The following is a 13,760-nucleotide window of genomic DNA, read 5'->3' on the forward strand; positions in this document are numbered from 1 at the left end:
GATATAGAAAATGACTATATCGTAATATTCGAGTATAGGTTCTCACACAGTTGCTTTTAGCTACAGGCATTACACTGCATGCGTTTCCCACTCTTTCTTGTCTCTCCTCACAGAGACATAAAAACAAGCGCACCTTCTTACATACGTGCAACGTCACTCGCCCCACCCCGAGCAGAGAGGTAGCGACATGGTAACATTAGCTGTGATGCTAATGGAGTGGTGCGAGTGGTAATACGAGAGAGAGAATGTGCCAATCTGGTAACAAATGGAGGAAGAATTAATTTCCAAGAAAAACAGCACGGGGTCCATCGTCTGGCGGTGGTTTGGCTTCAAGCGGAAATGTGTTGAACAATTATGCGGCAAAAGCGTTGCTACAAAAAGTAGCAGCACTGCTAATTTGTAGCATCATTTGAAAAGTCACCCGCTAAAGAATGAAGAGTGCTTGAAACTCCGCATGTCAACATCTACGTTCGGTGCCACACCAACAAAATGCCGAAGCAACTATTTCCACATCAACACCGTATGAAAAAAATAGTCTACAACAGATTGAGATAACCTACCACAGAACGAAGGACATATACTATTTGAGTTTCTATTATGCAGCTCATTTTTATTGTCTTTGACACTTTTTGAAATATCTTGTGTGACATCATGCACAAAAGTGCACTTTATTTGTTTTTAACTATTGTAGTGGCGTTCTGAAAAAAAAGTGCACTTTAATTTAGTGTTGTTTTGATATATCATCTTAGTGACATCATGCACAAAAGTGCACTAACAGCTTGTTTTAAAATGTCTCTGACAATCTTGCACTTTCTGTTTTGGAAATGACATGAATGTTTGTGCCACTGCTTAATAACTGTTTAATAAATACACTTTTGCTAAATTGACTTAGTTGTGATTTCCCTCTCTGCATGAAAGTTTAAAATGAGCATATATTAATGCAGTATGAAGAAGAATGTTTTAATGTAGACACATAGAATCATCATACTGCTGTGATCATATGCATCAAGTGTTCATTCAAGGCTAAGGCAAAATATTGCGATACATATCGTGTATCGTGACATGGCCCAAAAATATCGAGATATTAATAAAAGGCCATATCGCCCAGCCCTAATACAGATGACTGCAGTTCGACTGCAATGATGCTCTGGTCGATCACAAGATACAGCCTCAATAAGGCTGTAACAAAAATGTGCCATTATTGATGGTATGATTAAAACAGAGCTTGTGATAGCACACTCTTAAAATGGTATAAAAGTTGCTAAACCCCGGAAGAAGAAAGAAGATGCTGTCAAATCTCACCTGGCCAGCATTGAGCTTCAAGAATGTGAAATAGGCCTGGCAAGAGATCCGATAGAGACCAAATATTCGGTCTACCACACGTCTCCAAACGCGGATAAGACCATCTGCAACGGGTTGGCCTGCTTCTGCCAGCCATGGGCATGACGCAGTGAGCTGCCGCCATATCACATCCACCATGTCATCCTCGTCATCTTCCTGCTGTAGCGCCATGTCTTCATCCTAAAGCAGGACAGATTAGTATTATGTATCAAGAAACAAATACTTCAACCGGAGTACGTACACTGCAAAAACTGAAATCTAAGATGAAATATCTCAAATAAGGGTGATATTTGCTTATTTTCTGTCTGATAAGATAATTCTTCTCACTAAGCAGATTTTATGTTAGCGTGTTTTACTTGTTTTAAGGGTTTTGGTCCTAAATGATCTCAGTAAGATATTACAGCTTGTTGCTGAGATTTGATGACCTATATTGAGTAAAACATGCTTGAAACTAGAATATCAACTGTTGCAAAGCTGTGTCATCAACACTCACAAGTATAAAACTACTTTTTTAAAGTAATAATTTCTTATTTCAAGCATGAAAAAAAAAATCATGACTTTGACACGATTGTGTCCCATAATTAAAACAGATGACAGCCAAATTGACTGTTCTGTTTTATTTTCAATGAAACAAGAGAAAATACGTACTCATATAGTAGTACAGTTGGCACAGTACAGTAAACTGACAGTTAATATTTAAACAATTGACATGTGACATTTCTAACAATTTTGAACAGAAATAGTTCATGCACATTCAGATTAATTCTTCAAAATTACAATAAAAAAAAAATTGGCCAGGGGCCAGGCTGTATACATGCGCACTAATTGACTGAAAGCGCACGCACTTGGTGCGATGATGTCACGTTATCGATGGAAAAATGCATTTTTAGACCATATGATTTGCCTGAGCGGCTAGGAGACCCCGAGAGTAACAAGCGGTCGCCATGTTGCCTTTCCATTATGAAAAATAAACTAGTTTTTAGTATAAGTTTGCTGGTTTCAAGAAATGTAATGCCGAGTGCATATCATTATGTCAAAATAATGGCACTAGCATTTACTTCATTTAAGAATATTTTTCAACATATTGAGCAAAAAGGTCTCTTTTTTTTTTTAAATCAAGAAAAGTGCACTTATTAGTGAGAATATATTTATTTTAAGGTATTTTTAGGTTCTTTGAAGTTACCGGTAGCTAATTTTACTTGTTTTGGAAAGTCTTGACAAGCCAAATGTTCTTGTTCTATTGGTAGATAATCTTGCTTAGTTCAAGTAAAATACCCCTCATTTTTGTATTTTTTGTTTTTGTTTTTGAACACTGACTTTTTGCAGTGTAGTGTTAAACTTTTAATATCTAGACAGAAATATTGACCTAATATATAGTGAACACAACCTGTAATGATGGTAAATGTGATGACACTACCTGTATGCCTGTAGGACGACACATGGCTTGCCCAAGAATGCTAAAAATGGTCTCCTTGTCTTCTTCACTTGTATTTGCCGGCAGTAGCTCCTCAATATCTTTTTTTTCTCCAGATAGAAGAGGCAACCCCTCCCCTTGGCTGCAGGGAAAAACATTACAGAAATCATGTCCAACTTATTTTGGTCTGGACGTACAATATAGTAGGCCTGGGTTGATATTCGATAAGTCAATTAACCGACGATAAATGAAAATTAAAGTCGTAAGTTTTCAGCGTCGATAAATTGCCTTGTGCATGATTCAAGAGCATTCACGCTTTTTGTCAGTTTCAGCAGCTGCGTGCGTTAGTGTCGTAGCGGAATGAAAAGAAGGGGGTGAATTATCTTGTCCTTCATTAAGTGTCTGACTGTTTGTGTGAAGAGGCAGGGCTGCTGGCCCGCTAGCATCACACAGCGCAACAAGTTAGCCCGTGACCAACACATGTAGTAGCACAAATGGACAAAATGATCACAAAACCAAATTCCACCGCACGAGTGTAGAAATATTTCAGTTTTTAGCGTTAGGAACAAGATGAGCCTATAAACACTGAGGTTTGCCGAAAGGCCGCGAATACAACAAACCTGCACGCCAACTTGAAACACAACCACACGACAGTTCACACTTCAAGTTTGGTAAAAAAAGGTTAGTGTGTCAACAACATTTTGTGCGCTCACAGAAAGTGTGGTTTAATACATCCCGAAAGACATGCTGCCATTTATTACTGTTCTAAAACTAGAATTTCTAAAAATGCTGCAAAGGTTTGACAGACATTTGTCATGTTGTCATGTCACGTCGGGGTTTCCTCGCTCGGATATCGTCAAACTTAAGTTGTTTTCGCATAAGACCTGTTAATACATAATCTGCTTCTAATGTAGTGTTTATATTGTCACTCTGCAGTTTAAAAAGGTCCTAACTTGATTGTCAGTTAAGTAATGTACAACTCCACCGCTACCTACATGTTCACTATTGAAGTGCAACCTTGTTTAAATGTATTGTATTGCTTGTGTTTGTGATTTTTATTCAAATGCAAAATTTTCCTAACAAAGTGTATTTCATTGTTATTTGTTTTATTTAACTTGGGTTTCATTCCAATTACAATGTAAACATATACAAGTAATACAAGTTTATTGCCGTTGAAATTATGTACAGTACAGGCCAAAAGTTTGGACACACCTTCTCATTCAATGTATTTTCTTTGTTTTCATGACTATTTACATTGTAGATTGTCACTGAAGGCATCAAAACTACGAATGAACACGTGGAGTTATGTACTTCACAAAAAAAGGTGAAATAACTGAAAACATGTTTTATATTCTAATATATACAAATTAGCCACCCTTTGCTCTGATTACTGCTTTGCACACTCTTGGCATTATCGATGAGCTTCAAGAGGTAGTCACCTAAAATGGTTTACATTTCACAGGTGTGCTTGAAGCTTATCGAGAGAATGCCAAGAGTGTGCAAAACAATAATCAGTTTGTTTTCAGTTATTTCACCTTTTTTTGTTAAGTACATAACTCCACGTTTTGATGCCTTCAGTGACAATCTACAATGTAAATAGTCATGAAAATAAAGAAAACGCATTGAATGAGGAGAAAGTGTGTCTAAACGTTTGGCCTAGGGCTGGGCGATATATCGATATACGCGATATATCGCGGGTTTGTCTCTGTGCGATATAGAAAATGACTATATTGTGATATTCGAGTATACGTTCTCACGCAGTTGCTTTTAGCTGCTGGCATTACACTACAAGCTCTCCTCGCTCTTTCCAGTGTCTCCTTCTCACAGATAGACAAGCGCATCTTCTTACACACCTCACGACATACGTCACATACGTATACGCCCTCACGCAGCAAAGAGGTAGCAGCATGGGTAACGTTAGCTGTGATGCTAGCGCAGACGTGCGAGTGAAAATACAAGAGAGAGAAGGTGCGAATCTGGTAACAAATGAAGGAATAATTAATTCCCCCCAAAAAAACAGCAGGGGGTCCATCGTCTGGCGGTGGTTTGGCTTCAAGTGGGAATATGTCGAACAGACAACCGTAATTTGTCAAGTGTGGGGCAAAAGCGTTGCTATAAAAAGTAGCATTACTGCCAATATGTAGCATCATTTGAAAAGTCACCTGCTAGAGAATGAAGAGTGCTTACTCCGCATGTCAACATCTCCGTTCGGTGCCACACGCCCACACCATCAAAATGCCGAGGCAAACATTTCCAGATCAACACCGTATGAAAAAAATGGTGATTTTTTTAGTTGTGATTTCCTTCTCTGCATAAAAGTTTTAAAGTAGCATATATTAATGCAGAATGAAGAAGAATGTTTTAATGTAGACACATATAATCATCATAGTGCTGTGATTATATGCATCAAGTGTTCATTCAAGGCTAAGGCAAAATATCGAGATATTTATCGTGTATCGCGATATGGCCTTAAAATATTGCGATATTAAAAAAAGGCCATATCGCCCAACCCTATTTTGGCCTGTACTGTACATAAAATGTACCATCTTGTAATCGGAACCAGAATGTATTTGCCTTGTTCCACTAACCTGGCATTATCAACGACTTTCCTACCCCAGCGGTAAGCCCAGCTGGCCAGGGCTGCCCAGGACTTGGCCACCTCTGGGGCCAGGCTGGTGGAAAGTTGGTAGAGTTGGCCAAGCACAAAGTCCGGCTCCCCAACACCTACACGCACTGCACCAAACACAAAAAAATGTTGTGGAACTCTTTCCAATACAAGCGGTTGAATAATCAAAATAATAAGCTTTAATCTGCATTAGAAAATAATGAAATATACTTTTGCTGCCAGATGGCAGTAATAACCATGCATTAAAGTAAATGTTCCCAACGTTACCTGAGGTCTCAGTGGTGATGTGAGGAATGCTTTGTTCCACGAGAGAAAGCTCCAGCAGAGCAGAAATGTTCTGACACAAAGGTGACAAGTTGCCCACAGCGTTGGATGAGTTGACAGCCCCAGACATCTTCACAACCTGCACCAAAATGTAACAAGGACTTAGCACACATAAGTCAAACACCAACAGACTTGCAACTTTCTCAGTCCAATCATGCCGTCAAGTGAGCGGACGTTAAAAACGGTGTACCTGTTTAAGCTGAGGTACCATGTCCTTCCAGTCAGCCAAAAGCCATTTGCAGAGAGTCAGCAGTGACCGACAGGCAGCACCTTCATTTTTCCCTACATAGCAATATGATAGAGCAGCCTTGCTCAGCATTTCCATGGCTGTAATGGACTGGCCTGTGGAATTAGACATTAGGTAAGTTGTTTTGTTTTTTTCCTAATATGATGCCAAAATAGCAAAGTACAACATTTTGCTCAAGTTCCTAGTAGGGTTGTACGGTATACGGATACTACTATAGTATCGCGCTACTAATGAATCAAAAACGGTACTCTATTTGAAAATTCCGGTTCCCAACGGGCATGACGCCGCGCCATCACGTCATGACATTGCTGGGTTTACGAGCAGAGGAGCATGTTCGGCAGTGCACAATCACGGGGTACTTACAAGCAGACAGTGTGTAGACAGAAAAGGGAGAATGGACGCATTTTGGCCTAAAAACTGACAAAGGTGAAGTTATAACACTGAAACGCCCTCTGGAAGAGGTGCTTTAAGACATGGCTAGCAAGCTAGCAGCTAACATCCATCCGCAGTCGGCAGTGTTTCAGCTATTTCTAAATCACTAATCCTCGCACCCATGTCGACAAAGTAAGTTTCTTACACGTATCATCCCTGCAGGACGAGGAATAGCTAAACATGCTTCACTACACACCGTAGGAGGATATAACTGCTCACCGCTAACGAAAGCTAGCGCGTCACAATGTAAACAAATGCCATGGGTGGACCTACACCTGGCATCCACTGTAATGATACCAAGTACAAGAGCGTATCTAGTCGATAATACTATGATTACATCTATATCTTTTTTCCTTTTTTTAAAATCCATATTATGTTTATAAACTCAGTAAATACGTCCCTGGACACATGAGGACTTTGACTATGACCAATGTATGATCCTGTAACTACTTGGTATCGGATCGATACCTAATTTTGTGGTATCATCCAAAACTAATGTAAAGTATCCAAACAACAGAAAAATAAATTATTACATTTTAACAGAAGTGTAGACAGAACATGTTGAAACGGAAAATAAGCAGACATTAACAGTAAATGAACAAGTAGATTAATAATACATTTTTACAGCTTGTCCTTTATAATTTTGACAAAATAATAGAATGATAAATGACACAATATGTCACTGCATACGTCAGCAGACAAATTAAGAGCCTTTATTTGCTTACTTACTACTAAGACAAGTTGTCTAGTATGTTCACTATTATATTTAAGGACAAAATTGTTCTTTGATTGCAATAAGAAACATATGTTTAATGTACCGTAAGATTTTTTGTTAAAATAAAGCTAATATTGCAATTTTTTTGTGGTCCTCTTCATTTAGAAAAGTATCGAAATACATTTTGGTACCGGTACCACAATATTGGTATCGGGACAACCCTAGTTCCTTAAACGCAAAAACTCATTTTCATACTTGGTTCATGTTCAATTAATACATGACAACGTCCTCACCTGAAGTTCTCACTACTTTGGCTTTTTCTATCTGCAGCTCCGGCCCCCATTTCTCTCCCAGTGTGCCCTCCACTGTTAGCCGCCGGAATGCTGTTATCAGTTCGTCGCCCTGCTCCTCCTTTTGGGTTCCATCACAGCACTGACTGAGCAAGCGGGACGCCAGGGCAATGTTGCCTTTTTTCCGGGCAAACTTTACAGTAGTCAAACAAAGTTCCATCAGGTGACCATCTGTGGAAGGAGAGGAACCTGGAAAGAAAAGACACACGTTTTAAACGGGTTCGCTTGGACTGGGTTGGTCAATGGCTTATCTCCAGCTCTTAACTTTATTTTTCAACGTCTGATCAAAATGTAGTCCCCCGTGTGGTTTAGTAAAACTGGGTCTAAACCAGGGGTGTCCAAAATTTTTTCAGCGACGGCCGCATACATTTTTAAAATAAAAATGGGTAAATTAACTAAAAATATCAATATTACAGTGGCATAAACCAAAACAGTCAGACCGCGCTGTTCAGTATCGTAGCCACTGATTGGCTCAGATTTAAAACAGCATTACTAACTGTCAGGTTCAAACACTGATGACATCTATTAAACAAGACAAGAGGCAAAGAATTAAACAGACAGAACTCAATTTGGACTCAATATTGAGGAGAGTCGTCTGTACACTGTACCCTTGCACAGTATCTCAGCACGCTCTGCCAAAAGATTGCGTGCCTCCTCCTCTTATTTTGGACCATCCCCGACCACATGACCACCATTGTTTCCAAAGGAGAAAGGTCGCAAAAAGTTCACAGAAAAGGTCGTAAACAATTCATAGAAAAAGTCAGTTCAAAAAGAGTTCGTAAAATAGTTAAAAAAAAGAGGTCCATAAAATAGTTCAAAAAGAGTTCGTAAAATATTTCAAAAAGAGGTCGTCTGGAAATTGGGCAGATCCTGTCATCTCTCCGCTTTGAAGTCCTTGGGTTAGAACAATATCTTTCTGTTGATTACCATACATGAAAGAACACAGGAACACCTTCATCTTGCTTTCCCCCCAACACAGTGGAGTTTTACGAGCCTTACTCTTGGTAGGTTTCAAAGACAGCTTTTGTCTTCTTGCCTGGAACTCATTTCAACACAAAGTTTTTTGTGATAACTTACAAACAACTTTTCTAACTAATTTTCTCATATAAATTGGTACTTACCATATGCTAACTGTTAGCATTCTAACACACTAGCACGCTAACTTTTTAAGCTAATTTTGCAGTCGAACACCTCAGGGTCATTTAACATGGTACTTTACACATGCTAACGTTAGCAGTCTAGCATGCTAACTTGTTTAGCCAATCTTACAGCCGAACACCTTAGAGCCATATAACTTGGTACTTGACCAATGCTAACTGTTAGCATGCTAACGTTTGGATTCTAACACTCTTACATTAGCATGCAAACTTTTTAACAAATTTTGCAGCCCAACACCTCTGTCATATAACTTGGTACTTGATACATGCTAACTTTTTAAAATTGATTTTACATGCGTACTCTTCATAGTCATGACTTGGTACCAGACGCTTTTTAACTGTTAGCATGCTAACGTTAGCATTTAAGTTTGGTTTGCGCATTTCAGCCTTCACACGCAATTTCTCCCAAATTGCTCATTCCAGTTTTTTGTGTAGTTTTCTTATTTTGTTTTAGAATGTTTTGTATGCCAAAAGAAGAAAAAAGACAAGCTGCGGGCCGCAAATGGCACCCGGGGCGCACTTTGGACACCCGTGGTCTGACCAGTCGCTTTTAAGATGACAATCTGGTAATTACGTAGCGCTCCAAATTCCCTTCCAGAAAAGAATACGGAAATATAACACTTGATGACATAACACAAAATGTACTTTTTATGCAGATGTTCTCAAATGTTTGCTGTTGATTCATTTTGACTCCCACACAATCACATACGTTTGGGCTAGGGATGTTCCTATCAGGGATTTATGCTGCCGATTCCGATACCATTATTGATCTTCCATGAGTGAGATCGGTCGATACAACTACCGATCACATGTATTAACAGTACTTTTTTGTGAGTTCTATACACAGATGAACAATATCTGCACATTATTTTAATTAGTTCTTTATGTTTTATTACATACAATTGTTTGAGCAAAACAAAGCCAATAGTACACAATACCTACACTAAATCAAAAACTACTATTACTCATTAAAATGTGTTATGCCCTCAAAGTCCTTCTGTGTACAGGTTCTTATTCTCTGAATTTGTAAACATTAACAAAATCAAAATACATTTTGAAAAAATACAACTAGGTTAGGGTTAGGGGTTAACCCTAATCTATGTATCCACTATCTAGACTCTTATTTAGCCACTTGTAAATTTCATGTTAATAAGTGCTTACTTTCTGCTGTAACAGTTCCATCTACACTAAAGTTTACTAAGAACATATTTCTTCTGTTGTTTAAAGCTAGCTTAGCCGTTAGCTTAGCTATTAGCATGCCTGCTCCTACTTTATTTTGGCGTATAACATGTTTACCTTGATAATGATACATAAGATATTTAGAAATGGAGCTTATTTTCCGTAATAGAGGTGATTATAATTAGCTTATGGGAGAGGCTCCACACGGTGTATGAAGATACATAATTAAAGTATCAGCCAGTGTGGATCTGCTTTTGTGATCGGCATTGAAAGGCATTAATCTGCAATTTTTCAAGAATATCTGCCGATACCGATTGGTAACCGATCGATCGGTACATACCTAGTTTGGAGTATTATAATGTGCTTGCATATATGCTAATTGCTTTGTCCCGTTAACCTCTGGATTAAACTAATATTAAAAAGTCAATATTTTAGTGGAAACCTCAACCCCTGGGTAAATACCGCATTGGCATCTTGCAAAGAGTGGCTATTTTGAAGAAACTAGAATATAAAACATGGTTTCAGTTATTTAACCTTTTTAACTCCACGTGTTCATTCATAGTTTTGATGCCTCCAGTGACAATATACAATGTAAATAGTCATGAAAATAAAGAAAACGCATTGAATGAGGTGTGTCCAAACTTTTGGCTTGTACTGTACATGTTTTGACAGCTAACACTAACTATCCAAATCGGTATCATGAGCAAACAACACCCAAAGCGAATGCGTGTGCACATACGCACGTTACGACATTATGTCCTAGAAGCCGTAAGAGGGCGGGATAAAACGCTTTAAATTTAGCCCCCTCTAAGCATTTGTGTAAATGTTGCAAACAGCCCCTTTAAGTATAATTTTCAGTGACTGTCCAATAACCTCAGTTAAATATCGAGCAATTTTACAATTGGTTGTTGTCACCTCTGACTTTGATGAGAAGTTGTCTCTGGAACATGGTGTATCGGATTGCCTGAAGGAAAGGCTGGACATCTTGTTGCTTGCAGGTTCTAAGCGCTTCACTGTATAACGGTACCACACAGTCCTACAAAGAATACAAAAAAACAAAGGTTTGAGTCGTATGTTAACTTCATTTGGTCAACAGAATTGATGTTTAGTTTATTTCACTCAGCCTTTGAAAGATTTGATAGTTACATATCTGAATTAACCAATCTGTACAAACGGTTATCATAGTCGTTTATAACAGAACCACAAAATGTATTTATTGTTGAACAGCAAATCACTTCACACTTGTAAACACTTCTCTTTTTAAGACAACCAATTTAAAGTGTCATGGTGTACATGCCTCTTGTCCTGAGAGTGTGTTTTCCAATGTGGCAGTGCAGTGGAGCTGCAGAGTGGGAAGGGTGGGCAATGCATCAGAAAGAGTGAGGGTTGACAGGCGAAGAGGACCCAGGCCGATCCGCCCAGTTTGTTTCAGGCAGCGCACCAAAGTACTGCAAAAATACAAGACTTGTTTTACAAATATGCAATTGTAGTTTTCTAACATTCATTGAAGCAAAATACCATGGTAACTGGCATTTCACAAGGAACGGTATACAGTGGCAGCAGCCTAAGTCAGTCCCGCTTATGTTGACAACCGGTCTGTCAACCAACTCATCAGTTCCAAATCCACCGTGTTCTTCTTATTACTTAAAAGTTCCCACTTAGGTCAACATGTCAACATACATCAGGGCCATTTCTGTGAAAAATGGGTCAGTTTTTGGTATTTTTAAAATTAATCATTATCAGTGTTGAAAGGACAACAACATGACTATTGACTAGTTATACAGCAATAAAAACTGCACAAAGTGACTTCCTGTTCAGTGCAACTTAAATCTTTAAAAAAAACCTTGTGCAAGCTTAAGATTGACTATAAACACTTAGGATCCAAAAGGGATCCACTCATAAACGTGTCATAGGTCAGCAATAAATTAATATTAAATTTTTACTTTCAACGCTTGATATCTTTTAACAAATACAGATCTATTTATTGATATCATTTATTTATTTTTTTAATGTTTTATGGCCTTTTTGTCCAAAATAACTTTTTTTTTTTTTAATTGGGACCATGTAAAATCGCAATATTTCTAAAAATAACTTGCAAAGTGGACTACTTAAGGTTGGGTAATTACAGCCTTGAAATTGTCAATAATTCATGGCAACATACATTTTGATACAGTAGACCAAAAATATTTTTAAATTTCAGTGCCTCTCCCAGGTCAAACATTCTCCGATTTTCACCAATATTGAGGGAAACAATATTGAGGGCGTTCCGTGATGGCACTGCCTTTAACGTTCTCTACAACCTGTCGTCGCGTCCGCTTTTTCGCCATACAAACAGAGTGCCAGCCCAGTCACATGATGAATGCGGCCGCTGCTCACACACGTCAGCAACAGCAAGGCATACTTGGTCCACAGCCATACAGATCACACTGACGGTGGAAATATAAACAACTTTAACACTCTTACTAATATGCGCCACACTGCGAACCCACACCAAACAAGAATGACAAACACATTTCGGGAGAACATCCGCACAATATCACAACATAAACACAACAGAACAAATACCCAGAATACCATGCATCCCTAACTCTTCCGGGCTACATTATACACCCCCGCTACCACCAAACCCCGCCCACCTCAACCGACGCACGGAGGGGGGGAGGGGCTGATGTGTGGGTGGGCAGGGTTTGGTGGTAGCGGGGTTTGGTGGTAGCGGGGGAGTTAGGGATGCATGGGATTCTGGGTACCGTATTTTCCGCACCATAAGCCGCACCTAAAAACCACAATTTTTCTCAAAGCCTGACAGTGCGGCTAATAACCCGGTGCGCCTTATATATGGATTAATATTATTTATTTTCATAAAGTTTAGGTCTCGCAACTACGGTAAACAGCCGCCATCTTTTTTCCCCGTAGAAGAGGAAGCGCTTCTTCTTCTACTGTAAGCAACCGCCAAGGTGAGCACCCGCACCCGTAGTAGAAGAAGCGCGCGGATATTACGTTTCATTTCATTTGTGTGTTTCTGTAAAGACCACAAAATGTCTCCTACTAAGAGACACGCGTACAAGGTTCCACTGACTTTTGATATTCATGTGAACCGCACTGTGGATACAACGGGAGCACGTACGGTGAATATTCGCACCACAGGGAATGAGGAAGTTAGCTTGCCATGCTAACGGCCAGAAACTTCCACCCACGGTGATATTCAAAAGGAAGACCTTGCCAAAAGAGAACTTTCCAGCCGGCGTCATCATAAAAGCTAACTCGAAGGGATGGATGGATGAAGAAAAGATGAGCGAAGAGACCGGGTGACTTTTTTCACGCAGCTCCGTCCCTGTTGATCTATGACTGCATGCGCATCCACATCACAGATGGTGTCAAAAAACAAGTGAAGCACACCGAAGAATAATAATTCGAGGGATTTGTGGATGAGTAATAACTTCAGAAAGTGAGCTTTAAATGTTTATTTTGTGTGTTGTGTGACACTACCGTATGAGCAACGTTGAATTATTGATGTTGCTATTGCTCTGCACTATTTTGAGTGTTACTATTTTTGTGATTGCACATTTGCACATTACATTTTGGGAGTGAACAGAGTTGTTAGAACGCTGGTTTGTAATATATTATTAAAGTTTGACTGACCTGACTGTTTTTTTGACATTCCCTTTAGCGTAGCGTAGGTGCGGCTAATAACACGGGGCGGCTAATAGGTAAACAAAGTTTTGAAATATGCCATTCATTGAAGGTGCAGCTTACAACACGGGGCGGCTTATGGTGCGGAAAATACGGTATTTGTTCTGTTGGGTTTATGTTGTGATACATGCAATTGGGCCGGCACGCTATTTGGACAAGCTGTAGAGGGCGCTAAAGGCAGGGACATCACGGCACGCCCTTATTATTGTTGATTGGGTGAAAATCAGCAGACATTCAAAAGAATAGTTGCCCTGAAATTCGGGAGTCTCCCGGAAAAATCGAGAG

The 13,760-nt window shown here is 39.3% G+C and overlaps 1 protein-coding gene across 1 annotated transcript in view; it reads right to left on the reverse strand.

Moving 5' to 3' along the window:
- smg1 (SMG1 nonsense mediated mRNA decay associated PI3K related kinase) overlaps positions 1–13,760 on the reverse strand; it is a 119,403-nt gene that overhangs the window by 63,903 nt on the left and 41,740 nt on the right. The window contains 8 exon segments of the mRNA XM_062036999.1: positions 1,303–1,521; positions 2,759–2,897; positions 5,344–5,488; positions 5,649–5,784; positions 5,896–6,047; positions 7,393–7,638; positions 10,701–10,821; positions 11,083–11,233. Coding sequence (XP_061892983.1) covers positions 1,303–1,521; positions 2,759–2,897; positions 5,344–5,488; positions 5,649–5,784; positions 5,896–6,047; positions 7,393–7,638; positions 10,701–10,821; positions 11,083–11,233 — 1,309 coding nt within the window.

Source organism: Entelurus aequoreus, linkage group LG25, assembly GCF_033978785.1.
Source record: "Entelurus aequoreus isolate RoL-2023_Sb linkage group LG25, RoL_Eaeq_v1.1, whole genome shotgun sequence".
NCBI classification, from domain to species: Eukaryota; Metazoa; Chordata; class Actinopteri; order Syngnathiformes; family Syngnathidae; genus Entelurus; species Entelurus aequoreus.